Source organism: Zonotrichia albicollis, chromosome 4, assembly GCF_047830755.1.
Source record: "Zonotrichia albicollis isolate bZonAlb1 chromosome 4, bZonAlb1.hap1, whole genome shotgun sequence".
Classification (NCBI taxonomy): domain Eukaryota; kingdom Metazoa; phylum Chordata; class Aves; order Passeriformes; family Passerellidae; genus Zonotrichia; species Zonotrichia albicollis.
Genome location: NC_133822.1, coordinates 24,006,407 through 24,029,854, shown reverse-complemented (window position 1 = coordinate 24,029,854; position 23,448 = coordinate 24,006,407). Strand labels below are relative to the sequence as shown.

General features: G+C 48.4%; 3 protein-coding genes across 10 annotated transcripts; 2 read left to right on the top strand and 1 right to left on the bottom strand.

The window, feature by feature from the left end:
- The first annotated feature begins 380 nt into the window (after positions 1–380).
- ADCK2 (aarF domain containing kinase 2) lies at positions 381–10,116 on the top strand. Its single transcript, XM_005482873.4, has 8 exons — positions 381–1,339; positions 1,993–2,139; positions 3,661–3,789; positions 4,446–4,541; positions 6,326–6,568; positions 7,383–7,511; positions 7,616–7,669; positions 8,258–10,116. Exons 1-8 carry the CDS (start codon positions 410–412, stop codon positions 8,399–8,401), a joined length of 1,872 nt encoding a protein of 623 aa, XP_005482930.3. The 5' UTR covers positions 381–409; the 3' UTR covers positions 8,402–10,116.
- Positions 8,429–22,051, bottom strand: LOC102072702 (uncharacterized). 7 transcript variants are annotated; one of them, XM_074539107.1, is made up of 12 exons: positions 21,912–22,051; positions 20,882–21,210; positions 19,999–20,060; positions 19,810–19,901; positions 19,452–19,629; positions 18,085–18,313; positions 16,954–17,519; positions 16,052–16,193; positions 14,681–14,925; positions 12,964–13,109; positions 12,271–12,526; positions 8,429–11,466 (listed from the first exon to the last, which is right to left on the bottom strand). In XM_074539107.1, exons 3-12 carry the CDS (start codon positions 20,020–20,022, stop codon positions 11,242–11,244), a joined length of 2,103 nt encoding a protein of 700 aa, XP_074395208.1. In that variant the 5' UTR covers positions 20,023–20,060; positions 20,882–21,210; positions 21,912–22,051; the 3' UTR covers positions 8,429–11,241. The 7 variants fall into 7 exon arrangements, with proteins under 7 accessions (XP_074395208.1, XP_074395209.1, XP_074395203.1 ...); XM_074539108.1 differs by lacking the exon at positions 19,999–20,060 and having other exon boundaries at positions 19,791–19,901; XM_074539102.1 differs by lacking the exon at positions 19,999–20,060.
- NDUFB2 (NADH:ubiquinone oxidoreductase subunit B2) lies at positions 21,978–23,099 on the top strand. 2 transcript variants are annotated; one of them, XM_074539124.1, is made up of 4 exons: positions 21,978–22,113; positions 22,201–22,345; positions 22,423–22,507; positions 23,017–23,099. In XM_074539124.1, exons 1-3 carry the CDS (start codon positions 22,040–22,042, stop codon positions 22,495–22,497), a joined length of 294 nt encoding a protein of 97 aa, XP_074395225.1. In that variant the 5' UTR covers positions 21,978–22,039; the 3' UTR covers positions 22,498–22,507; positions 23,017–23,099. The 2 variants fall into 2 exon arrangements, with proteins under 2 accessions (XP_074395225.1, XP_074395226.1); XM_074539125.1 differs by having other exon boundaries at positions 22,897–23,099.
- Positions 23,100–23,448: the final 349 nt, after the last annotated feature.

Sequence of the window (23,448 nt, the reverse complement as noted above, 5' to 3'; positions counted from 1 at the left end):
GCACCAAGCCCGACAGAGCTCAGGAGGCGTTGGGACAACGCTCTCACGGGATGACACTTGGGGTGTCCCGTGCGGGGCCGGGAGCAGGACTCCAGGATCCCGACGGGTCCCTTCCAGCTCAGGATATTCAGTGTTGTTGCTATGATTCAGAACTGACTGAGGGGTGAAGGCCCCGGCCCAAGCGCGGCCCCTTCCTGCCTGTCCCCGTCCAGCACAGCCCGATCCTGAGGGGACAGCTCGGGTACGCGCCTCCCTCACGGCACTCGCGCTCCCTCCAGGCTCTCGCTGCTGGCCCTTTAAGGGGCGGGGCGCCGCCTCTCTCCGGGGCGCTGATTGGCTGGGCGCGCCCCCCTCCCGCCCCCTGCCCCCGGCGGGGGCGCGCGGGCTGGCGGCGGCGGGAGCGCGCGCGATGGTGGCCGGCAGCGCCGCGCGGCTGCTCCCGCTCCCGCTGCTCGCGCGCGCCGCCGCGCTCCGGCTCCGGCCGGCGCTGCCCGGGCGGGCGGGCCCGGGGCGCTGCGGGCTGCGCGCCGGCCGCTGGGCCGCCCTGGCCTTGGCCGTGCCCGCGGCCGTGCCCGCCGGCACCGGCTGGAAGGAGAGGCCGGGGCAGCGCGGCCCGGCGTGGGCGGCGGAGCGAGGCGCGGAGCGGCCGCCCCGGGGGCTGCTGAGGCGCCTGGGGCTGGTGCTGCGGCTGGGTGTCCGCGCCTGCGGGCTCCTGCTGCGCTTCGGGCCGCTGCTGCTGCTCTACCCGCTGGGCCGGCTCTGGCCTGGTTTGGGCGCCCGCTGGCTGCGGCTGCTGCGCAGGGCGGCCGAGGCCGCCGGCCCCACGTGTGTCAAGCTGGGCCAGTGGGCCAGCACCCGCAGGGACCTCTTCTCGGAGGCCTTCTGTGATGAGTTCTCCAAGCTGCACGTCGAGGTGAGCCCGCACCCCTGGGGCCACACCGACGAGCTCTTGAGGAAGGCCTTCGGTGAGGGCTGGACGGGCTTCCTCAAGTTCCCGAGCCGGGAGCCGGTGGGCTCGGGCTGCGTTGCCCAGGTGTATAAAGCCTATGCTGACCTCGCCGCCATCGGCGGCTCCCGGGCCCAGGAGCTGGAGCAGCGCTCGGAGCTCAGGTCCGCCTTTGAAGCGTGGCAAGTGTCAGGCTTTAGAGGCCTCCTCGGGTGGCTGAGGAGGAGGAAGAGCAAGGAGATGCGGGATGAGAGGAGCAGGGAGGAACTGAGTTCTGCAGGCTGCTCCCAGGGAAGTTCCGGGAGTAGGATGTCCCTTATGGAGCAGAGGGCCAAGCCACTCCCGAACGCAGACCCGTCATCAGCCAGACATCTCGTGCCTGTAGCCATTAAAGTAAGTCCTGTGCAGAAATGGTAAAGGTATGAACATGGAGTGTGCTGGATGAGGTCCATCCCATGGAGAGGCATAGCTGGCCAGGGCCAGGTAGAACGAGGAGGGATGCTGTCTCTCCTGGTGTCCTTTATCAGTCCTTTTGTTCCAACCTGCCACAATCCCCAGCTCTTGCCAAACGGAGAGCTCAAGATTTGATGTCGCATGTGGCTACTAGGAATGCCTCCAAGGGCCCAATTTGCATTAAACTAATTAGCATTAAGGTTGCTTGCACCTTCCAGACAGCAAACCTCCTTCTCTGCTCACATGAAGAAATCTGGAATGTATAAGTGCATTCCAGCAAAGTTTATTTAAAGAAACTTTATATTTGAGCAGCTTCAAATACTAGTTAGGGACAGGGCAAGACTGAAAGCGGTGCAAAATGTCTTTGGGTGAGACTGTAGCCTCCAGCACTGATACACTGAATTTGACAATGATAAAATGTTTCTCTATGACCTAATCAATGGCAAAATGGCAATTCTTCTGAGGACTAGCCAGGGAAGCTGGTTGCCTCCTATCCCAATAAACTGGGTTCTGTACGTTTGAAATGTATCACTTGAGCTCATTGCAATGGAGTGTCTGGGGAGCTGATGTTGCCACTGCTGGTTCTTGTGCAGGTGCTGCACCCTGGGCTGGTCCACCAAGTGCAGATGGATCTGTTTCTCATGAAGATGGGCAGCCGCATCATTGGACTCCTCCCCGGGTTCAAGTGGCTCAGTTTGACAGAGATTGTGGAGGAGTTTGAGAAGCTTATGATGCAGCAGGTATGTGCCAGGCCATGGTCCCCAGCTAAACAAAACTGCCCTTTGTCTTGCTCTGGCTGCCCCTAACTCTGTTCACACCACTACATTTAAAATTGGTTAGGTGAAGGCTGGCTTGTTCTTTACTTCTGTTCTTTAGTCTAATCAAATCACATAACATTACTCTAGGAAAGCTTATGTGCTCACAAAGTAGCAAAGCAATGAAAAAAAACATCTTTACTAGATCTAAAATTATTTTTTAGACTTTGAGAATAATGTTTAGACTTTGAATGTGTTTTCTAATGGACAGCCTGAACAGCTAGCTAGCTATAGTCAGAGTCCTTTTTGCAGCATTGTGAAAGGTGAACCCTGGAGAGACACCTCTCCTTAGGAAAGAATCTCCAAGCAAGTACTCAGGCATGTGGGTTTTTTTCTGTAATTCTACATATGTGTTTGCAGTCTGTACTCACTAGTCATGTTTGTTAGCACTAAGATACATATATATATATAGGCATAAATAATGTTTCCACACATTCTCCTCTGTATTATTATCAGACTCATAGTGTCAGTACAATTTTTTAAAAAGGTCTGAAAACATCCTGATTGACTAATGTCTTCTAAAGACACACTCCTGGAACATTGTTACTGTTAAACTTACAAAGATCTCACTGCAGGCTTAATTAGGCTTATGTTTCTATGAAATGAGCCATTATCTGCTAATTTCATTTTTGTGTCTAGTTTGCAATGTCTGAAGTTTGTAACAAGCTTTTGAAAACCTTAATTATTCTCTACAATTGCAAAACCTCTGCACAGTAAATCCATGCTGGGAACTGTTACTGTGGTCAGATGTGATTCGAGGTCATTCATACCTGTTTGGCAGAGCTTGGGTGGATGTGCAGAAGACTGAGAGTTAGGAGAACATCTGATAGGCTCATTGTGGCTTTTTCCCTTTGAATGAACAGGAAATATTCCTGGGGTATTCCTCACTGCCAGAAAAGGGAGGTGAGGCAAGGTTATCCTGCCTCCTTGAGCTGTGGCAGACAGTAGGAGAGATGCTTTTGTGTCAAGACACTGGATCACTGAAGAACCTGGGCCTGGACTTGGCATAGTGGATTATTTTGTATGAATTACATTAAATTTCTTCCTGCTACAGCTGCCTCTCTGTCAAGTGAGGTTGTGGCTGCAGTTCTTTTACCCTGTCTGCCTGCCTTGCTGTTTGGACAGCAAGCTTCCATTCAGGATAGGATTCAGTTCAGGATCTTCTTGTATTTTTGAATGTAACGTGGTCCTGGTCTATTTTGAGACACCATGCCTCTAGTAAGGCACCAGTATGTCAGAGTTTGGAACCTGGCTGGGCACCATCCATTACCCAGTCTGCTCCTCTTCCATCTGGAGCCTATGAGCCTGCAACCACTCTTACTTTGCTTCCATTCTGGCTTTCTGACTGGTTTTGTTGGTACTGAGTATTGCAACTCACACAGGCTCCTGAAGATCTAATCCCAGCTGATTCTCCTTTCCAACTTGCTTTTCTGTTTGTCCCTTGAGATTGACTTACGCTACGAAGCCAGAAATCTGGAGCGCTTCCGACAGAATTTCCTAGATGTCGATTTTGTGAAGTTTCCAACTCCCCTTTGGCCCTTGGTAACAGCAGATGTTCTAGTGGAAACATTTGAGGTAAGAATTGCAGGGTGTGGGGGCAATGGTAGCAGTGAGAAAACCCCAAGGAGACCATGGCAAGGAGGTGTTTCTTTTTGAGAAGGAGGAATCAGAGGCAGAAGGATGCTTTTTTTTCTTATTTGCTTAAGAAGATTGATGTCCTTCCTTAGTGTCTCTTCCACTCTTTTGTTTGCAAGCAGTGCATCCCTAAAGACAGGTAGCAGACAACTCTGTATAGAAGTGATCACTTGGCCTGAAAGCAGGCAGACTAGCAGTGGGTGCAGCCCCCTGTGCTTTGCAAACCAACACCACACTTCACCTCTCCTCTGTGCTGGGTCAAAGCAAGGAGCTCAGCAATCTGACACTTTTTGATCCCTGCCTCACTTCCCTTGTGGATGTTTGAGTCACAGACCAAAGCCACTCTCAGGCTTAGTTTTCCTGCATGTGATCCTGGCAAGGGTGTTTCTACCCCTGGAATACCATCTGTCTTTCCAAGAAGCAAACCCTTGGTTCTGTCATGTTCTCCATCACACTAGGTACAGGCTCTTTCTGCCAAGTCCTTTCTAGGGTATCATCATCACCTTCCCCATGTGGGGAAGGTGGCACCCAGGTGGGAAGGTGGGATGTTTGAAGGATGCAGGGGGTGTTTGACTCCAGCTCTGTCTCTGTTTCAGGAGAGTGAGCCCATCTCACACTACCTGCACGTGGGGATCGGCACGGAGCTGCGGCAGAGGCTGGCCAGGATGGGCATGGACATGCTGCTAAAGATGGTAGGCACCTGCCTGGGGCTGCAAGAGAAGGCTGTTTTCCTGCAGAAGCTATTCAGTTTGGATAATCAGACAATGTGGCTAAAGAGAGAACCCATTTGCTTCCTAGCTGAACCTAGTCTGGGTAAAACCTGGGGTGGACTCAGGCCTGCTTAGGCTCTGACACAGAGCTCTGCCACTGCAGGCAGCACACAGTAGGACTGGCCTGTGCACCTTGGTCAGCCTTTGCTCAGGACACCCACTAATCCACTTAATGAATATTCACCTATTACCCAAGTACCTTCAAGTGCACCATTATTAGCAAATGCCATGTGCTCAGCAGAGACTGTGGATGTGACTCAGAGGGAAAACAATGAGCTGATTTCTTAATTTATCGACTCCTCTAAAACTGCCTTTTTGTTAGGGAGAACTAAATCTGGAGTCAAGATTTACAAACGTAGCCAAGTTCAGCTTCTGGCTATCTAGTTCTTCTGTGGCTGAAATAATCCCAAATAGTCTGGAAAGGAGTGTTGAGAGGGTGGTACAAGTGTCTTGTGAGGGGCTGTGAGAACCAGCAGGGAAGAGTTGCAAAGGCTCCTGACAGTACTGAGTGTGTGGGCAGTGCATGTCAGAGGAAATGCTGCTGCTAACTGCAGCAGTGTGCTAGGGCAATAGTGAACCTCCAGTTCTGGCTCCAGGTAGTATGACAGGCTCTGAAATAGCTTTTACCACTCAGAAGAGCAATGCTGGAACTAGAATAGTTTTATGCTAAGATTGGTTTCAAATTTTAGGAGTAGGAAAGAATTAGAGGGCAGAAACAACTTTATGTCTATAAGCAAAACAAATAATTCTTTCTCAAGTACTCTGCAGTTCTAGTCCCTTGGTGCCCAGGACCCTCTGTTTCAAGGGCTGTAGTAGAACTAGAAGAGGTGCAGAAGGCAGATAAATGATTACTCATGTGGAATGGCTTCCATACCAGAATGGTGAAATAATTTGGACTCTTAAATCTGGAAAGCAGAAAGATGAGTAGCTTATGTCAGACATTATGCAGTCATGAGTGCACAAGAATGAATGTGGATCTATTGTGTAGGGTTTCTCAATAAGGAGGACCTAACATAGGCAGAAGTAATTTTTTTCAGGCAACAGCAAAACCATATTTTTTCACACAGCTCTAATTATTTACATGGCAGTTGAACAAATTGCTAGGAGAAATCCATGAAATACAAAGCTAATCTCCTTGGGACAGGAAGTCCTGCAGTCCCAGGTCACCAGGAGGGTTGGGGCAGGGGAAGTACTGTTTGGTTCTTGTCCCCTTGCCAGTCCTTTTTGGTGCTAACTGCTAGCAGAGTCAGAGAAGAGCTACAGAGATTTATTTCCTCTTCTCTTGTTTTCCTTACATTTCAATAGAGTTGTAATGTGGGTGGTGTCATGCACTAGACAAACGTACCCATTCACTGTAACCTTTGTCACTGAATGGCAAACAGCCTATTCTTACTGCATTGCCCTTTGCTAAGGCCCACCAGTGTGCCCCAGTTTAGGGCAAATTGCCAAAGGGCAGTGCCATTCCCTGCTGGGACTCCTGGCTGTCCTGCCTGACCTCTAGCAAACACTGGATTGCTTCACACAGCTCTGCTGACTTCCCGAGTACCTGAGCTGGTCTCCAGCAGAAGCCACCTGCTGTGGTGCTGCCCCATCACTGGTAATGACAGAGAACAGACGACAAACAACCCTCTGCCCTTTGCCTGGGGGCTTTTGGCATCACCAGGTTTGCTTGGAACGAGCTGCTCTCACAATTACCTGTCCTCCAGATCTTTGTTGACAACTTTGTCCACGCCGACCTGCATCCCGGGAACATCCTGGTTCAGGGCAGCGCCCGCCCAGAGCTGTGTGACAGCCGGGTGCCAGAGCTGTGTGACAGCCAGGTGCTGGAGGTGCAGCCAGCCCTGCAGCAGCTGTGCCTGGTGCTGCTGGACGCAGGGATCGTGGCGGAGCTGCAGAGTGCCGACATGCAGAACTTCCGTGCCGTGTTCACGGCTGTGGTCCAGGGACAGGTGAGGCCCCTCTCCGGCATGGGGCTGGCTGGGGAAGGGAGGTGGCTGTGCAATCTGATGGCCAAAGTGACAGTTTTCTATTTGCCCTTGAAAGGAGCCTTGCTAGCATCTTATCCTCAAACACAGGGATAAGTTGTTCAGCTGCAGCAAGGAGGCTGCCAGAGTGGAGCAATTTCAGTGCCCCAGGAACTAGGAGGTGCTAAATGGGAGGTATTGGCTGCCCCTTCCTGGTTAGGAGTACTTCTGCTGCAAGTTAGGACTGCCTGGGAGCCCCTGTTGCAGGATCTCTCAGGTTTTGCTACAGAAGAGGGGGGAATGGGTTCACATCTTGATCTGCCCCACATGTTCCTCTCTGCAGCCTTGCTGCTGCAAGGCCCATATGCCTTCCTCCATTCTGCTGTTGTGTCACCATCTATAGAGGAGAGGAAGGAAAACAGGTGTGTGGAGGGGTCTGACCTCTGCTGGGCCCCTCCATGTGAGGAGAACTACATAATCGTCCTCCCGCCTTGAAACTCACTGTCAGATGGACTGGAGAACCCAGTGCTGGTGTCTCCTGTTCATTCTGGAACAAGCATTGTGCTCCCACTTGCCTGTTGCTGTCTCTCAGCTGCAGGGTGAAGGGCTCACTAACACAGCTCAAGAGGGACACGTTCTGTCTCGGTCTGCTGAAGCTTGCCAAAGAATCCCTGCTAAACCTGTGTCCAGGCCCATCCTGTGCTGCCAGGGACACCTCTCAGCTAACAAAAGCAAGAACTGCAAGCATCTCATTGCAAGTCACCAGTGACCAGGTCCTGGTTGTGCTGTTTTTTCTCAGGGGGAGAGGGTGGCAGAGCTGATCCTGCACCATGCCCGTGCCAACCAGTGCCAGGACATCGAGCGCTTCAAGGCTGAGATGGCAGAGCTTGTGACTAAGGTCCGGGGGAACACCATTGCCCTGGGCAAGGCAAGTGCACCCTGTCACAGTCCCACTTACCTGCAGTTCAGCACTGAAAACTGAAACAAAAAAGGTTTTTGATCAGCTGTTAAAATTCTCCTTGTGTATTGCAGCTTCAGGTGGGAAATCTCCTCTCCAGTGTCTTCAAACTACTGATGACCCATAAGGTGAGGTCCTGTCCCTGTCTGCCTTTAATAGCTGGAAGTTCATCTGGGGAGGGAGAACTGCTGGGAGCACACAAGGGGCTAACAAGGAAGGGGACTGACTTCTGAAACAAACTGCTAGGAGAGGAACAGCAGGAATGCATCCAAGTGTTGCAGGCATGCTGTTTCTCAGGTCTTATATGCACTCTGCCAAGCCCAATTTCTGTTTTGGTTTTTTTGGGGTGGGTGTTTTTGTTTTTTTTTGTCTCAATACTTCATATAATGGTTGATACTAAAAGGAGTATTTTTGTAACACATAGTTTTTCCTACCTTTTTTATAGTCCCTTAGACTATAGAAACCTCCTTATAACTGATTATTTGGGGGACAAATTTCCACAGCTGCAAACAACTTTGGAAATCAAAAGACCTGTGGTGGCTTGAACTGGGGTTGTGAGCCACAGTCCAACTGGTGGAGTTGCATTATAGTTCCAGGTGTGCAAATGCTCCCCAGCCTTCCCTTCCCTTCCAGCTTAGGCAGAGCTGGTACCTTGGTTGAAGGGGTGCAGAAGACAATAATATCCACTGAGTCCATCCAGTCTGTTGTGGTTCCAGGTGAAGCTCGAGAGCAATTTTGCTTCCATCATCTTTGCCATCATGGTTCTGGAAGGACTGGGACGTTCACTGGACCCTGAACTGGACATCCTGGAGGCAGCCAAGCCACTGCTCATCAAAACCGCAGCTTCTGCCCTCAGATAGACTCCTGTGGCTGCTGCCCTCTCCCTGTGGTGGGGATTTCCCTGTGCTGTGCTGCCTGGGAGCTGCCACGGAGGAGGCTGAAGGTGAGAAGTCACAGGTTCCCAGGGATGTGGCTGCTCTCCACTAACGCTGCCTGCAGTCATTTCAGCCGAGCATGGGATGATCAGAAGGTCTATTCTGGGATGATCAGAAGGTCTATTCCAGAAAGCAGGAAGAATTTGCACAATTGGACATTTCCCACTCATTGCATAGGTCTAAGAGCTAATGTGCTCTGGTAGTTTTTAAAAGCATCTTCAGAAAGATGTTAACTGATCAAGTCTGTTTTAAAATACATCAGGTTAAATATTTAATTTACTGACTTACCTGCACTGTGGTATGAGAAATTATGTTCTAGCATCTAAGCAGCACATTCAGGCTGAAAAAGGCCAATAAACCTGTTTGTCTTTTGTACTTTTAACTTCTACTTTTATTGTAGAAGTGTCCTAACATCCTGCATGTAGTGGTCTGCTCTTAGTCATTTTGGATGACAAAACCAGACCATTTAAATTTTTTCTCAAACTTCTGTACTCTAGTACATTAAAATAGGAGTTTGAATTATAAACAGCATAATAAAATATCTACCTAGGCAGAAAAACCTAATTCCATAATAAAAAACAACTTCTGGGAATATTTGTCCTGGTCTTAATTTTTCTGTTTCTGAAACTTAAGAGGTTTCTTTGTTCTGCTCTGTGTGATTTTCTCTACTACCCTTGCTGGTCCTTCCCACTCTACTCAAAACCTTAACTGATATGCAGATACTTAGGGGTTTTTTCCCAGCAGGTTTCAAACCAGAGCCCAAGGATTTTCCTGATGGATCAAAACCACACTGCAAATGTTTAAAATCAAATAAAGCTAGCAGAAGAGCTGGATTACACGTGGCATTTACAGTCAATTATTTTAATAGCAGTATTAAAATGATTTTATGGCTGCATTTTAATAGTGAGAAATACAGTCTATGAATGATTGGAAATAATGAGGTACTGAATATATTCCCAGACCTACCCTGTGTGAAACAGCAGTAGAGCAGGGTCTCTGCAGTAGTGTCTTCTCAGGTGGTTAAGCAATGAAGAGAAAGTGCATAAGCAGACAATCTGCTGTTTTATGGTGATTATAAAGCAATGATTGATAGCATATAAATGAAGTCTGAAAAATAAGTTTAGATTCAGCTCAGTATATTTCATATACTTTCCTTTAATCACTGCATATTCCATTTCCAAGTGCATAAGGATAAAAGCAGGAGCAGAATTTAACACCTTCTAAGTTTTAGGCTTGTTTCTTTAACTCTAGTTAAGAGTCATAAGCAGGCAGAGCATCATCCTAACCAGCACAAGATTTTATGTAAAAGAGAACTCAAACAAGAGGAGAAGCCAGCAAACCCCCCAAACATTACCCTGAAGAAAATCTCCATGTGCCAGCAGCACCACATTCCCTCAGCAGGGTGTGTGCCAGGTCTGGGGCACAGCCATCCATGTTCCTGCTGAGCAAATTCCAGCCAACTTTCCCAGACACTCAACAGAGTGGAAACTGTTCCAAATGATGGGATTTCAGGTCTAAAACACAAAACTGTGCCTCACACGTAGTTTCCATAATCTGAAGCAAGTTACATTTTTTCAGACCTTAACATTTTGTTTGTTAAAACCTTCACCTTCTATTTAAGTCATCTTTCCCCTTTCTTTTCCTTTAAGCAAAAATCTTAGGATGGCTCACGCATGTACATTATGGATCCTAAAGTTTAAAAATACCCATTTTAGCTATTAAGGTCTCAGAATAGTTTGTAAACATCTGGATGAGAGACCTAACTTGGTCTTTTTAGGGAAAAGCTGAAGGCATAGCCTCTCTATTATCCCTGGAGGAATGCAGTCTGACACTGCTTGGCAACTGCTGGCCATTCAGATTTGGCAGGATTTCAAAGGAGCTCCCTTTTACAAGTTTTCTTCATTTTACTTTTTTCTTTGTTTTTTTTTTTTTTTAAGAAACTGCCATTATCACTGTTGCTATATTCTAGAAGGAGGCATAAATTTTTATAATGTGCCAGAAAATGTGTAGCATGTTTCTAAGTGTATACAGAATGTCAGGCCAAATTTAAATTTTGTATCTGGTTTGGTTCTAGGCATTACTTGAAATAAGGTATCACATATATTGTATTCATTTCAGCATAACTCTGTGTAAAATAAGGATATTTCCATATATCTCTGACTGTTTCAGCAAATAAATTGTGCTATGCCCCATTCTCCTTTCCTAAATACCCCTCTGAAATCTCTGGTTACCCAGAGCTGATCATATATATGATCATATATTTACATACATTGTAATTTAGCATAATTCTTTGTAAAATAAAGATATTTCCATATAGCTCTGGCTGTTTCAGCAAATAAATTGTGCCATGTCCATTCTCCTTCCCTAAATACCTGGCTGAAATTTCTGGGTACCCAGAGCTGATCAGTGCATTTCCTGTGGCACAGCCACAGGGAATTTTGTACCTCAGATGAAGTGAGGAAGAGGGAACACTTCAGGATGTGACAAGCTTAACCTCCTTCTCTCCTTGGGCACCTCCACTCCCCACAGTGCAATGCACTAAAACCCCTCCTTTCTGATGCAGAAAGTGCCTCTAGATGTGCCCTGCTGCTCCCTCTCAGGGAGAAAGGCAGGTGAAGGACAGAGCAGTGGAAGTGCACTCTGGCTGCAGTGAAAGGGAGATTAGAGACCTCTCCAGGAATCCAAATGCCACCTGTCACACTCTGCTCTGGCACACTGACTCACAGGTGCCACAGCAGGCCCTGCTCACCCTCTGTGCAGCTTCCTTACTCGAGCAGGGATGCCCGGAGCAGCAGGAGCTTCTGTTCCCTGAGGTACTGCTGGAGAGCACGGAGCTTCTGGCCTTCTTTCTCCATCTTCAGATGAGAACTCTCTCTCCTCTGGAACACTCTCACTTTGGCAGCCTGGTGTTGGTTTTGCTGTTTGTCCTGCTCCTGGGATTCTTGTTCCAGCACTTCCTGCCGTGACTGCATTCTGCTCCTCAGCAACTCCTACACAAAGACATTCAGAATGGTACAGGCAGCCTTCATGCCAAATTTCATCCTCACTCTTCATCTCTGCCCAGCTCTGGGGCCTCCAGCATGGACATGGATCCGCTGGAGTGAGTCCAGGGGAGGATCACAAAGATGTTCAGAGGGCTGGAGCACCTCTGTATAGAGCCAGGCTGAGAGCTGGGCTTGTTCAGCCTGGGGAAGAGAAGGCTCTGGGGAGCTCTTGGAGCACCTTCCAATGCCTAAAGCTGGAGAGGGACTTTTTACAAGGTGTGGAGTGATGGGACAAGGGGTAATGGCTTTAAACTGAAAAAGAGTAGATTTAGATCAGATATTAGGAATAAATTCTTTCCTGTGGGGATGGAGAGGCACTGGCACAGATTGCCCAGAGCAGCTGTGGATGCCCCATCCCTGGCAGGCTGGACAGGGGGTTCAGAGGGTTCTGAGCAGTCTGGTCTAGTGGAAGGTGTCCCTGCCCATGGCAGGGGAGTCGGGACTAGATGAACACAATCCAGATCATCCTACAGTACTATGATTCTCATTAGTCAGAAATGGATATAATCCATGGAAATTCATTTCTTGCATGCAGAAAGACTTCTTTTGTGGCAGAGATAAGGAATTTTACTTTCCACTTTTCATCTTTATACACATGCCAAAAAAGGTTACCCCTTTTTATCTCTAAATGATACAGTTATACTGCATGTAAAACAGGTGAAATATACAAATACTCCAGATATTTGTATATACACTTCCACTGCTGGAAACATGGCAGAAGAAGAAAATAACATCTGGAACTGCCCTTACCAGCCTTTCTTTCTCTTGTTCCCAGCTCCTGTTGTTGCTTTCTGCCTGCAGCTCCTCTCTCTGCAAACACCGCGTCTTTCGGAGCTGAAGCCTCTGCCTTGCCTTCCTCTCCTCCTCCTCCTCCTCTGGAAAGCAGGATTCCTTCCTGCTCCTCTCAGCCCCAGCAGCCTGGAGCAGTGCCATGTGCTGCAAAGCTCTCTCTTTGTGCTCCAGCTGTTTCTCCAGCCCTTGCAATGTTCTCTGACGCAATCGCTGCCTGTTTCCAAAACAAAATTTCTAAAATTTCTCATAAAGAAAGAGCAATAAAAAAGAAAGACAGTGCATAAGACACAAAGCAGATATTTTGGCAATCTGTGTTCAGTTAACATTCCAGGACTCTTTGTTAGGTTATGAGGATTAAACCTGTGTCCAGGACAGAGGTAGCAAAAGCCCTAAACAGGCTGGGTCTGATGTCAGCACTTTTGGCCTGAGAGCAGGACTGAAGGGAATTTGCCCTTGCAGATAATGCTGTGTACCCACCCCTCACACCTCCAGCACCAACTGCATTCCCAGCAGGAATCCACTGTGACCCCTGTGCAGAGCCCAGCAAAAAGCACCAGGTGGGATGTGCAGGGGCTGAAGGAGAGCAGCAGGGAGCAGATGTTACCAACCTTCCAACCTCTAGCACAAAAAGCAGTCAGTGCCCAGCATCACCTCTGGCTGTCCCTGCCATCTGCCTCTTGCTGCTGCTCCCTCTTCAGCTGCCTCTGTTCCTCTTGCCACCTTCTGTGCTCAGTCTTGGCTCTGCTGAAGTCCAGCTCCTTCCACCTCTTCTGAGATGCACCACTAGGGATTGATTTCTGTGAGATAAAATGCAAACTGAACCCTTAGTCCCAGCAGTGTATTTTTCTAATGCACACAGTAAGCACACAAAACCAGAACAGCCCAGTTTTAATGCCATTCCTGAGGCCTAGAAGCTACAAAGGCTCACAAATACTGTAGTGATGATTCCCATCCATAAAAGTACTGAGGATGATGCTAAAACCTATAGAAAACAATAGGCTTAATCAACAAACAGGTGCCTGAAAATCCAGTCCTAAGAGTTCTCCACAGGTCAGTAGGTTGTGCTGTTCTGTGTTGAGCCAGTGCTTAAAACTCCCCAGTTTTTGGGTCAATTTCTAGTTTGGATGGAAAATCCAGGTTCTGACCATAAAACATTATAAATTCCTTACTAGATTTTATTAGCAAGAGAAATACCTGCCCCCATCTGGCCAAACCCAGAACATTCCTGAATTCTCTGCAGGTATTCCAACTCTTCACCTTTTGTTGTCTGAGATTTCTACCCATGTTCAAGCAGTTTTGTGTTTCTTCAGCAGTAGCTTCATTTCAATGCTGTAGTGCTGCTGATCTGTGTTTTTAAATACACTTTACCATGCACAGAGAGGAAGGAGCACCCACAAGACCTCTCTTCACAGCCATAGTGAAATATTTATTGGTTTTTGTACTCCTTACAGTGCCCTTTATGAGGAAAGTGCAAGCAAACACCACCAGACCTTTAGACATGTATTCCAGTTTACATTGCTAGAACTGTGTGGAGCTGGCACAGAGTTCCCCCAAAATATTTCCCTCTGTCAAATGCATCTTCCATCCTCCTATTCCCAAGAGCAGTCAGCATGTTTCTGCCATCAGCTGCTCCTCTGCAAACAGAATGTCTCCTTCCAGGGCTTTCCTGGGGACAACTCAAATACCACAACCTGGAAAACGCTACAGGACTTTCAAATAATGTTCCTGCCAGTCTTACACAGCCTTTTGACTGGTTTCTCTTAACACATTGATCTGTAAGGCTTCCCAGGGGCTGTAAACAGCTTTGTTCTCCAGTGTATTGCTATTCTTAGCAAAAAAATGTACCTCGTGGGTGTGTTTAATGACACACACAAGGAGAGATCAAAGAAAGAATCAAAGGTGGTTTGTAGGTGGGAGGTGAACAAATGATGTTTTCCAGCAGGTAAAGTACCACCCTAAGGATCAGGAGACTTCCAGTTCCACCCCTGCCCTAACATGCACTCTTTGTTGTGGGCCTCAGATGCCTGCCTAAAATTTCTCTTTTTTGCTTTCAGTATCTGTAAAAGAGGAGGTTTTTTTTTTTTTTACTATCTAGTAGAGCTGGCTGAGAAGCTTATTTAGAAGGGATTAGATCTAACATACAAAAACACTCTGCCAAAAGTGCTGAGCAAAAATACCACAAGTGCCCTGTCCTGCACAATGTGGGCTCCCAAGTGGAGTCCTTAAATTTCTATTTATGCATAACCATTATTCTACACAGGCATAATTTCTGTTGCAGCAAAAACCTTTGTGGAAGATCAAAGGAGAGAACATTCTCACATGACATAAACAAATCTCCTCATCCTAAGAACTAAACCTCAATACTCACTGTGATGCTTTTGTCTTTCAGAAGCTTTGGGAGATGTGTGGCTCTCCCAGCCAGCAGGGGGGTGGCACTGTGGGGTCTCTGCCCACAAAGAGCTGATCTGATGGTCAGGCTGTCTTTCTCCAGTGACTGATTCACCTGGGCAAAGAAGCTCTGGCACCTGAAAGGAACCAAAGCACTGCTTCCCATGGAAGGGCTCTTCTGGGAATGCTGGACTGGAGCATGTGCCTCTCTGGACTCAAAAAAGCCTTTCAAATAAATAGGGCAAGGACATATGAGAATATGGGAAGCTTATAAAAAGAAATCAAATTAAAAGAACAAAAGGTCTGCTCATATGAAATATATTCAAGCAAGGATTCAATAACATTTTCCTATAAGGAAGTGGGCCAGTTTTAAGTCTTCACAAAAGAGGTTCCAGCTTTTCAGAAACAAGCTTGCCATTGCATTTAGGCTAGAGGTTTGGCCTGGGAAACTGAGTTTTGCCTGGTGCTTCTTACAGCTACTCAGGCTAAAGGATTGTTATCCCACAGACTGCCATGAACTGCTCTGAGTAAAAATGATAAAGCTTTTGATAGGGCAATGCCTGAGCTCCACATCCTGCTGAGAGACAGGAGACATTAGCATGGGCAGAGCCCTGCTAACAGAGCTTTTGGGTAAGTGAGAACAGGAGCAGAGTTTGCTCACACCCTCCTGCTAAGGACAGGGCAGCCCTGAGAGGCAGCTGCTGCATGGAATGGTGCTGGAACACCAGCTGGGAGCAATGTGCACTTCTGTTTGACTTTTCATTCTCCCTCTTCCAGCAGTGTTACAAAGCAATAAAAAAGAAAGCTTCAGGCTTTCAGATCCTCTCTTAGATGTCTGCAATTGTCACAAAGCTGAGAACAGCAACAAATGGATCAAAATCATGATCCAGTCCCTTTTGGCTGTTCAAGGAACAAAATTCCATTCAGTGACATTATAAAACAATACTTTTCAGCACAGATAAGAATATTGTTTTGCAGAAAAGTCCTGGTGAAATTTTGTTGCTATACACAGTTACTGTTAGTGTTAAAGATTAATTTTGAAAGTAAGGAATTTTTTATTTATACTGAGCTCTATGATATAGGTTAAAAACCCCCAAAAGCTGCTACTGCAGTAACTGAGCTGTAAAAACCAAAAAATCTCAAGTTCCATCTGAAAATTCTTTCACTTTGAGAGAAGATGAATAATTTCTCAAGCCATAGCACCATTAATACCTATATATAAAGATGGCACTATGGTATTTCTTTGTAAAGCACCAAGAATTATGGTGACAGATCTTTTACATGATGCCATCCTGCACTGATATTATGTGCTAAGTCTTATGTTAGGGTAAAAGAGTTACAGTTTCAATACCATGCTCATGTTCAAAATTAGCTTCAGTTTCAGCATCCTGCTGTCTGCTCTCTGCTTCCTCCTTGTGATCTGTCTCCATTAACCAGCTGTCTGTGTTGACAGCAGCATCCACCACAGCACGAGCCATCTCCCTCTGAGGGGCCTAGAAAGAACAAGAAATGCAACCATAATCCAGACCTGATAAGGAAAAGAATAGGTTTATTTAATGAGTTTACAGCATAAGATCTTAAATTGTAACTGAAGTTTAAGAGAGAATGAAGAAAAAATGAATTCTGAAAGACAGGCCTGCTCCTGGCATGTGCCAGAATTTGTATTCTAACCCTTGCAGAGCAATGGAGGTAAGTGTGGCAGTAGCTGGTGCACATGAATCTCCTCCTTACTGATCCTCACCCAGTGCCCTGCTCACAAGCACCAAATCAGAGCTGCTGAGGACTAAATAAGTCTCTTGTGGTCCTTGACTGGGAGAGGGGACACCTCTAACAGGGTGAAGTATGTCATAAGAATCATGCAAGAGACTGCCTTGGTAGGGAACAATCCCTACTGTGATCCCTATCCAGTGTCAAGTCTTCTGATGCTTTTCCTTTTTTTGCCTTTACCTTCCTCATACAGAAGCAGAATGTAGAGGGACTGGGCTGTGCAACACTTCTCATATTCTGCATCCATGGAAGAGGTTCTGGAAGCCTTTTCCAGCCAGGGACAATGACAGATTATTGACAATGACCTGACCCCAGTCAAAGGAAGGCAGTGCAAAGTCTCCCCATTCTTCAGCAGGAAGGCATAAGGAGCAGGCCTTAAACCTCTAGCTTGGCATCTAGGGTAGTAAACTTGCAGTAGCAAAGCAGATAATTACACAAATAGGAGACCATTTATTAACAGAAGAACCAGGGTGAACCATTATTTACCTTCTCAGTTTCTATAACCTCATGGTCCTCTTCCAAACAGGACCTAACATCTGGAATGTTTTCTGTCTCTAATCTCTTCTCTTCCTTTTTCTCTTCCTCTCTGGAAACACTTTTTGAAGAAGCAATCCTCAATTCAGACAGTTTCTGTTCTATTTTCTTGCTGAGCCTTTCTTCAGTCAGGCTTGCTCTGGGGCTGAAGGTGCTTTCCTGCTGCACTTTGCACTCTGCAGGCTGTGTGTGTTCCCAGGCTCCAAGGCAGCCCTGGGGAAGCGAGGTGCATCCCCAGCTGCACTTTGCACAGGGATGAGTGGAATACAGAACCTCTGGGCAGCAGCCCAGGCCCAGGTGACCCTGTGTGTAGTGCCCTGAGGCTCTGTAACCTGGGGCCACAAGGTAAGGGTAATCCAAGCTTGAATCCACCACCATCTGCCTGGCTGCTAAGGGCATCTGCAGCTCCAGGATGATGCGTTCGCTCAGGGCCAGGGGAATGCGCAGAGCTTGGGCAGAAGACACCTCCTTAGTCTGCCCATTCCAGAAACCCACAAGCACTCCCCTCTCATTTTGTGCTGTGCATATTGGGGGAAAAAAAAAAAAAAAGGCAAGTAATGGATTAGCAGCATGTCAATCTGTGTGATTTATCTCATAGAGAGCAGGAGGTAAAAGTAATGACTTGTGTTTCTGTAACAACTTCCATGATTTTATTCTTTACAGGTTTAAAACCTGACTTTTTCCTGAATTTCCTTCAAGGAGACAGCAGATATGAAAAAATCTCACTTGCCACAGCAGGTGAGATTTTACCCTGAAATAGCAGAAAAGCAGACTAACAGATAATCAGGCAACCCTCAGGAGGATCAGGAATGGTTTTTGACTTGTGTTGGCAGGTTGCTATCCCAAACCCCAAACTTTTTAGGAAGTTTTGACCCACAGAACCAAGCAAAGGCAAATTCTGTGATCTGCAATAATTCTGACCCTGAAAAGGTGGCTTAGTGCCAACAATAAAAACAGAATGAAGAGAACCCAAGCAGCAGGAGGTAAATTTTCCATGCTGGAGCTTGATCTCTTCCCTGCAGTGACCACCTCCCGTGGCAAGTCCAGTGCTGCTAAGAAAACCAAAACAGCCAAAGCAGGTACCTAAAGGTGCCTCTGTGTTCTCCACAACCCTCAGCACAGTGCCAGGGCCAAAACGTTTGGCTGGAGCCTCCCATGGTGCCAAGACCCTGTCCCCTGGAGCAAGAGGCTGTCGCCGGGCGTCCTCGTAGTGCACAATGTCATAGAGCGGCGTTTCCTGCTGGCCTCGCTGGGCCCTGCCCTTCAGAGCCCCACTTTGCTCAAACTCAACTAAAAAGCCTTCCCTGGAGCCCTGCAAGAGGAAAACATGTGGTGTGCAAGGCAGTCTGCAAGGTGCAGTTAACAGCAAAGCTTAAGTGCTAAGAGGGAAGAGGCAGAAATCCCAGGAAGTGGAAAGTGATCTGGGAATGCAGCTTTCCTCTTCTACCAAGGTTTCACTGTACTGTGTCCATACCCCTTCAAAAGTAAATAAAAAGCTGGGGCTTAAGGGCTGACAGGTTTTTTCCTCCTTTCACTTTGGAGTTAGATTTTAGTAAGAACACAATCAGCAGGCTAAGGCAGAATCTACCAGGAAAGCCTCCTACAGGAAAAAGAGCAGCCAAAAGAAACTGTGTATGATGCAGTTCACCACAATCAGAAGGATAAAAAACAATCATTCAGCAAACAGAAGGGTAACAAAGCAGTAAAAAGCCACAACTGTCATAAATTTAAATACTTTAATTGGAACCTTCAGCAGCAAGTGAGGGCAAGATCTACTGCCAGAATCTCAGCCTTCTCTGCAGATCTCTGAGTGCACTTACACAAATAATACACAAATAATACACAAATCAGCTCCAACTGATGTCACTTGTGCCTGTAGCTGTCCCAGTCTGTTCTACCCCACACTGAAGCTCACACACATCCTCACCTATATTAGCACCAAAATTTATTTAACTAACCTGCAAAATGAACTGGATTTTAACAAAAAACCTGCAGGGGGGATTTTCTGTCTGGCATCCAAAATCATCTCACAATTCCCAGAAACACAGATGGAAAAGAATGAGGAAAGTTCTCAGTTTGGTAAAGAGGAAGTGGACCCTGGAGACAAACATTTTGGATTACTAGCTGCTCTTTTGCTAACTAACTCTGCTGCTAGGCTGGGCAAAAGCAGACAGTAGGGATAAGGGACCTGTTTTGTCTGTCTCTGAATAAAAACTCATTATAACTACAAAACCAGATTGGTCTCCAGGCTGTTCTTACTTGCAGGACTCCTCACAGCAAACAGCCAGACAGCCCCAGGTAACAGAAGAAAACAGGGTGTGGGAGGCAGCAGTGGCCAGGCATGCACTGTAACACTGGAGGGGCACCCCAACAGCAAGGGTGACTATGGGAAAAACAGAAGAAAAAAACCCATACATGCTCTTCCAGCCATGTTCCCAATCAAGAGTTACCTCCACCTCCTGGACAATGTGGCCCAGGTAGTAACAGCCATCAGTTTCTCTCCTGGCCAGCACACGAGCCCCCCTCAGCACACGGGCAGCCTCCAGGGACAAACCCCTGAAATTCCTTTTGGCTGAGGGTATCAAGGGCATGCAAAAGGGACCTGGGTTCCAGGCACAGACATGACAGCTGTGGAAAATGAAAATACAAGAATTAATGGAAAGCTCAGCAACAGACACTGCAACTTACTGCAGTGCAAACAAATTAAATCAACATGGGACAAAACCCCCACCCTGCAATAACTGTCCTTATTTCCCAGCTTTTCCTTCTCTGCTTTTCCAGTGACCCACCTATAGATTATAAGCTTACTGTGTTACTGGACATCTTGGCAGCAGAGAGCTACAGGAATCTTTATTAGCTGTGTGGCAGCACTGGACAGGTGGGATGGATGTGGAGCTTACCTGGAAGGGGGAAGAGGAGATGGAAACAGAAAATGAGCATGATTTTTGAACATTTAAATCCTTAAACAGGAATATTGTCTACAAAGTTGAAATTTACTTTCAGTTTATTACTTCTCTTCATAATTCTTCCTCCATGTCTTGTGGTACTATGCTGCTTATCTGTAAATTCATCACAAATGGTTTTGATTTTGAGAAAAAGTTTGAAAAGGAGGAACATTAAAAAAAAAAACCTGAAGAAGTATATGATAAATCCCCCTTGCACCTGGTTTCTATTCAGCAGCTGGGTGTGTAGCAGGGGTGGGCAGCCAGTGGCCACATGTGCACTGCTGCTGCTGCTGACACAGCTTCCAAGCTCCCCTGGCAAACAAAGCTGAAAGGTCAATGAAAGGATCCGAAGACAGGGCAGAGTGAAGAAAGTGGGAGCTCAATCTAGGGGGACAAATTTGCCTCTGCAGGTCAAAGCCAGCAGTGGAGACATCTGGCCTGAATGAGATGGGAAACATGGGATGCTTGAAACAAGGACACAAGGACAACAGAATGCCAGGGACTCCAAGGCACAAGGACAAAATACAAGGCAGTTGGAAGGCAAAGCTGGCAATAAAATGATGAGCTTTGTATCACATCATTCAGCTTTTATGGAAAAACAAACTCAGTATGGAGCACATTGCAGGGTTGGAACATGTTGCACATCGTAAGTAAAAACTGGCTGAAAAGTTTGCTGCTATTCCTTGTAAACTGCTGCTGAAAATGGCTCAGATGAGCAGGGAAATTAAAATTCCTTAATTGCAAGGCTATCCACTGCTGCTTCAGCTGAGGATGTTAGGTGTTCGGGGTGTTAACAAATGGAGAAGGTATTATTGCTTATTTAAAATACCTCCAGGAGGGTCACAGAAAGTCTTCTTCAGTTCTTTGTGGAGTGTTATCCAATAAAGATTCAGGAGGAACTACAAGTGTGGATTAATCTTACATTGGCATCATACCTTGTCAGGAGGAGTAGGGGTGTGTTGCATTCCTTGAAGGGACCCTCCTGATAGTGTGGGTACTTTCTCCATTATTTTTTGCTTGCTTCTTTTGTGATCACCTCAGTGTCCCATAAGGCATACCAATATGCGTTACTGGATGCAATGGGTTCTCCACAAGAAGTTGGCAGAATTCCTCCAGCCCTTGCTCTGCCATATACCGGTGAACAGATCCACCCACTGGCGGGCTGGGTTTTCCATCCTCCTCAAAGCGCCGCGACTGAAACCGGGCTCAGCTCCAGGAACACTGCTGAGCGAGCAATAGACAGGCCGGCACACCGCTGTAACACCTGTGGGAGAGGGAAAACGGGAGAGAACTAAACTCTCTCAGATGCTCAGGTGGGAATTCTGTACTGGCTATTCTATGCCGAGGGATCATCCCTGTGTTCCCGCTCCGGCTGCCGGCCCAGAGAGCGGGAAGAGGCTCCGCACCAGCGGCTTCCTCCGGGACAGCCCGGCCCCGAGGGCGAGTCCCGCGTCCCGGCCCTGAGGGAGAGCCCCGCGTCCCGCTCCTGCCGGTGAGTCCCGCATGCCGGCCCTGAGGGAGAGCCCCGCATCCCGGCCCCACTGGGACACCTCCCGTGCCCCGCCACCGGACTGCTTGGGCTGGACTGCCGGGCCGCCCCGGCTTGGACATCGGGAAGCGCTGCTCCTTCTGCCCCTTAAACACCATCAGCTGGAGCCACCTTCTCGCCCCGCCCCTCCAAAAAGCAGCGGCCGGGCTGGGGAGCTCGCCCCGCTCTGCGCCCCCGTGGGCGACGTCAACTTTAGGGAGAACTCACGGAAAACCCGCCCGTGGTGCCGCCCCGGCGCTCCCAAGTGCTGAGGGGAGCGAGGGGCAGATGTGCGGGGGCAGTGCGTGCTGTCCCCCGGCGCCAGGACCCTTCCGTGTCCCGGGCCAGCTCCCTTTCCCGGGATACCCCCGAGCCCTGGGCTCTCTCCGTTTCCCGGGATACCCCGGTGCCGCGGGCTGTCTCCAATCCCGGAATACCTCCGAGCCCCGTGCTCTCTGTTTCCCGGGATACCCCGGTGCCGCGGGCTGTCCCCGCCCCGGAAGGCGGCGGCCGCGCCAATCGCCGGGGCCGTTGCTGGGCAGTGCGGGTGACATTGGGCACGGCCATGGTGGTGGCGGCGCTGGGCCGAGCGGCGGGGCGGCTGCTGCGGACCGGGGCCGCCGTGCCCGGGCGGCGGCGGTGAGCGGGGCGGGCCGGGCAGCGGGGCGGGCGGGCGGGCCGGGGCCGGCGGGGCCCGGAGTGAGGCGGGGCCGTGCTGTGTTGCAGCGCGGGCGGCGGGGTGCATATCCCGCCGCGGTACCGGCAGTTCCCGGAGCTGACGCGGGCGCAGGTGATCCGAGGCGAGGCGCTCACCGGCTTCATGTGGTTCTGGATCCTCTGGCAGTTCTGGCACAACTCGGACATGGTGCTGGTGAGGCCGGCGCGGCGGCCGGGGGCGGGGGGCGCTGGCCGGGCAGGTCGGACACCTCTGACGGGCCTCTCTCGCAGGGACACTTCCCGTATCCCGACGCTTCGGCCTGGACGGACGAGGAGCTCGGCATTCCCCCGGACGATGAGGAATAGCAGCACACCGGTACGGCTCCGGTCACCTCTCCCCGCTGGTCCCGCTGCAGGGAGCCTGCTCCCAGCACTGCTCAGGGCAAACCCGCCCAGCCTCGGCGCTACGGGAGGCCGTGTCCGCACTGCTTATGGCCTTCACACGCGTGTCTTGGCTCTCTAAGACCAGGAAACCCGGTTTTGACAAAATGAGGCTGCACTGTAACAACCGAGTTTGTTAGGAGGTGTAGCTTACCTGGCTCCGGTTCTAAATTATGTTGTTAATGCTGTTGTGTAGACTCAGCATTATCTAACTTCAAAGACAGGCTCTGTTTCTAGAGACACCTGTCCAGATGTCCCCTTAAATGTTTTAGGCTTTTGCTTGTTTCCGGTTCTTTTTTTAAGCTTTTGTGTCACACATTACAGCTCTAAACCAAAAGCTCCAACTACCGCTGAAGGGAGCATTGAGGACGTTCTTCTTCTGCTCTGCGTGGTGGGAAAATGATGAGCAAAACGGTTCTCAGGTTTTTCTTCTGTTATTTTCAGGTTCCTGGAACTAATTGAGGCCCCTGGAACCAAATCTTTGGCTCCTGGGTCCTTATGTGAATAAAACTGTAAACAAAGCCTAAGCTGAACTGTATTTTTTTCCTGTTTTAAGTAGAATTCTTGGAAAATGACCATGACAGCTTTAAAGTCATGGTACACATGAGCTTCTGTAATGCCTGCTTGATAGAGAATGTGCTTGCCCCAAGAAACAAGGTCCATGAGTGCATGGCAGGTAACAGTCTTATCAGTTAAGGCTCTGCCAAATAACCAGTGAAGAGGTGAGGGGAAATTGCCATAGAAACAGGAGAATTTACCCAGAAAGAGAACCCAGACCAGTGGGTGCCAGGCTTTTCCCAGGATGAAGGAAAACTCCCCCATGGTATGTAAAAGTTCAGAATAGTAAAAAAAAAAAGCTTTAGGGCTCAGCACAGC

What these genes read in the sequence shown, in the direction of transcription:
- ADCK2 (XM_005482873.4), top strand. Translation starts at nt 410, where the DNA reads ATGGTGGCCGGCAGCGCCGCGCGGCTGCTCCCGCTCCCGCTGCTCGCG. An exon ending in CGGCTGTGGTCCAGGGACAG is followed by an intron (nt 6,569 to 7,382) that starts GTGAGGCCCCTC and finishes GTTTTTTCTCAG; the next exon opens with GGGGAGAGGGTGGCAGAGCT. An exon ending in ACACCATTGCCCTGGGCAAG is followed by an intron (nt 7,512 to 7,615) that starts GCAAGTGCACCC and finishes TGTGTATTGCAG; the next exon opens with CTTCAGGTGGGAAATCTCCT.
- LOC102072702 (XM_074539102.1), bottom strand. Translation starts at nt 20,953, where the DNA reads ATGGAGAAAGTACCCACACTATCAGGAGGGTCCCTTCAAGGAATGCAA. An exon ending in CCCCTACTCCTCCTGACAAG is followed by an intron (nt 19,902 to 20,881) that starts GTATGATGCCAA and finishes TCCCCCTTCCAG; the next exon opens with GTAAGCTCCACATCCATCCC. An exon ending in TAATTTTGAACATGAGCATG is followed by an intron (nt 14,926 to 16,051) that starts GTATTGAAACTG and finishes TTTATTTGAAAG; the next exon opens with GCTTTTTTGAGTCCAGAGAG.
- NDUFB2 (XM_074539124.1), top strand. Translation starts at nt 22,040, where the DNA reads ATGGTGGTGGCGGCGCTGGGCCGAGCGGCGGGGCGGCTGCTGCGGACC. An exon ending in GCCGTGCCCGGGCGGCGGCG is followed by an intron (nt 22,114 to 22,200) that starts GTGAGCGGGGCG and finishes GCTGTGTTGCAG; the next exon opens with CGCGGGCGGCGGGGTGCATA. An exon ending in ACAACTCGGACATGGTGCTG is followed by an intron (nt 22,346 to 22,422) that starts GTGAGGCCGGCG and finishes CCTCTCTCGCAG; the next exon opens with GGACACTTCCCGTATCCCGA.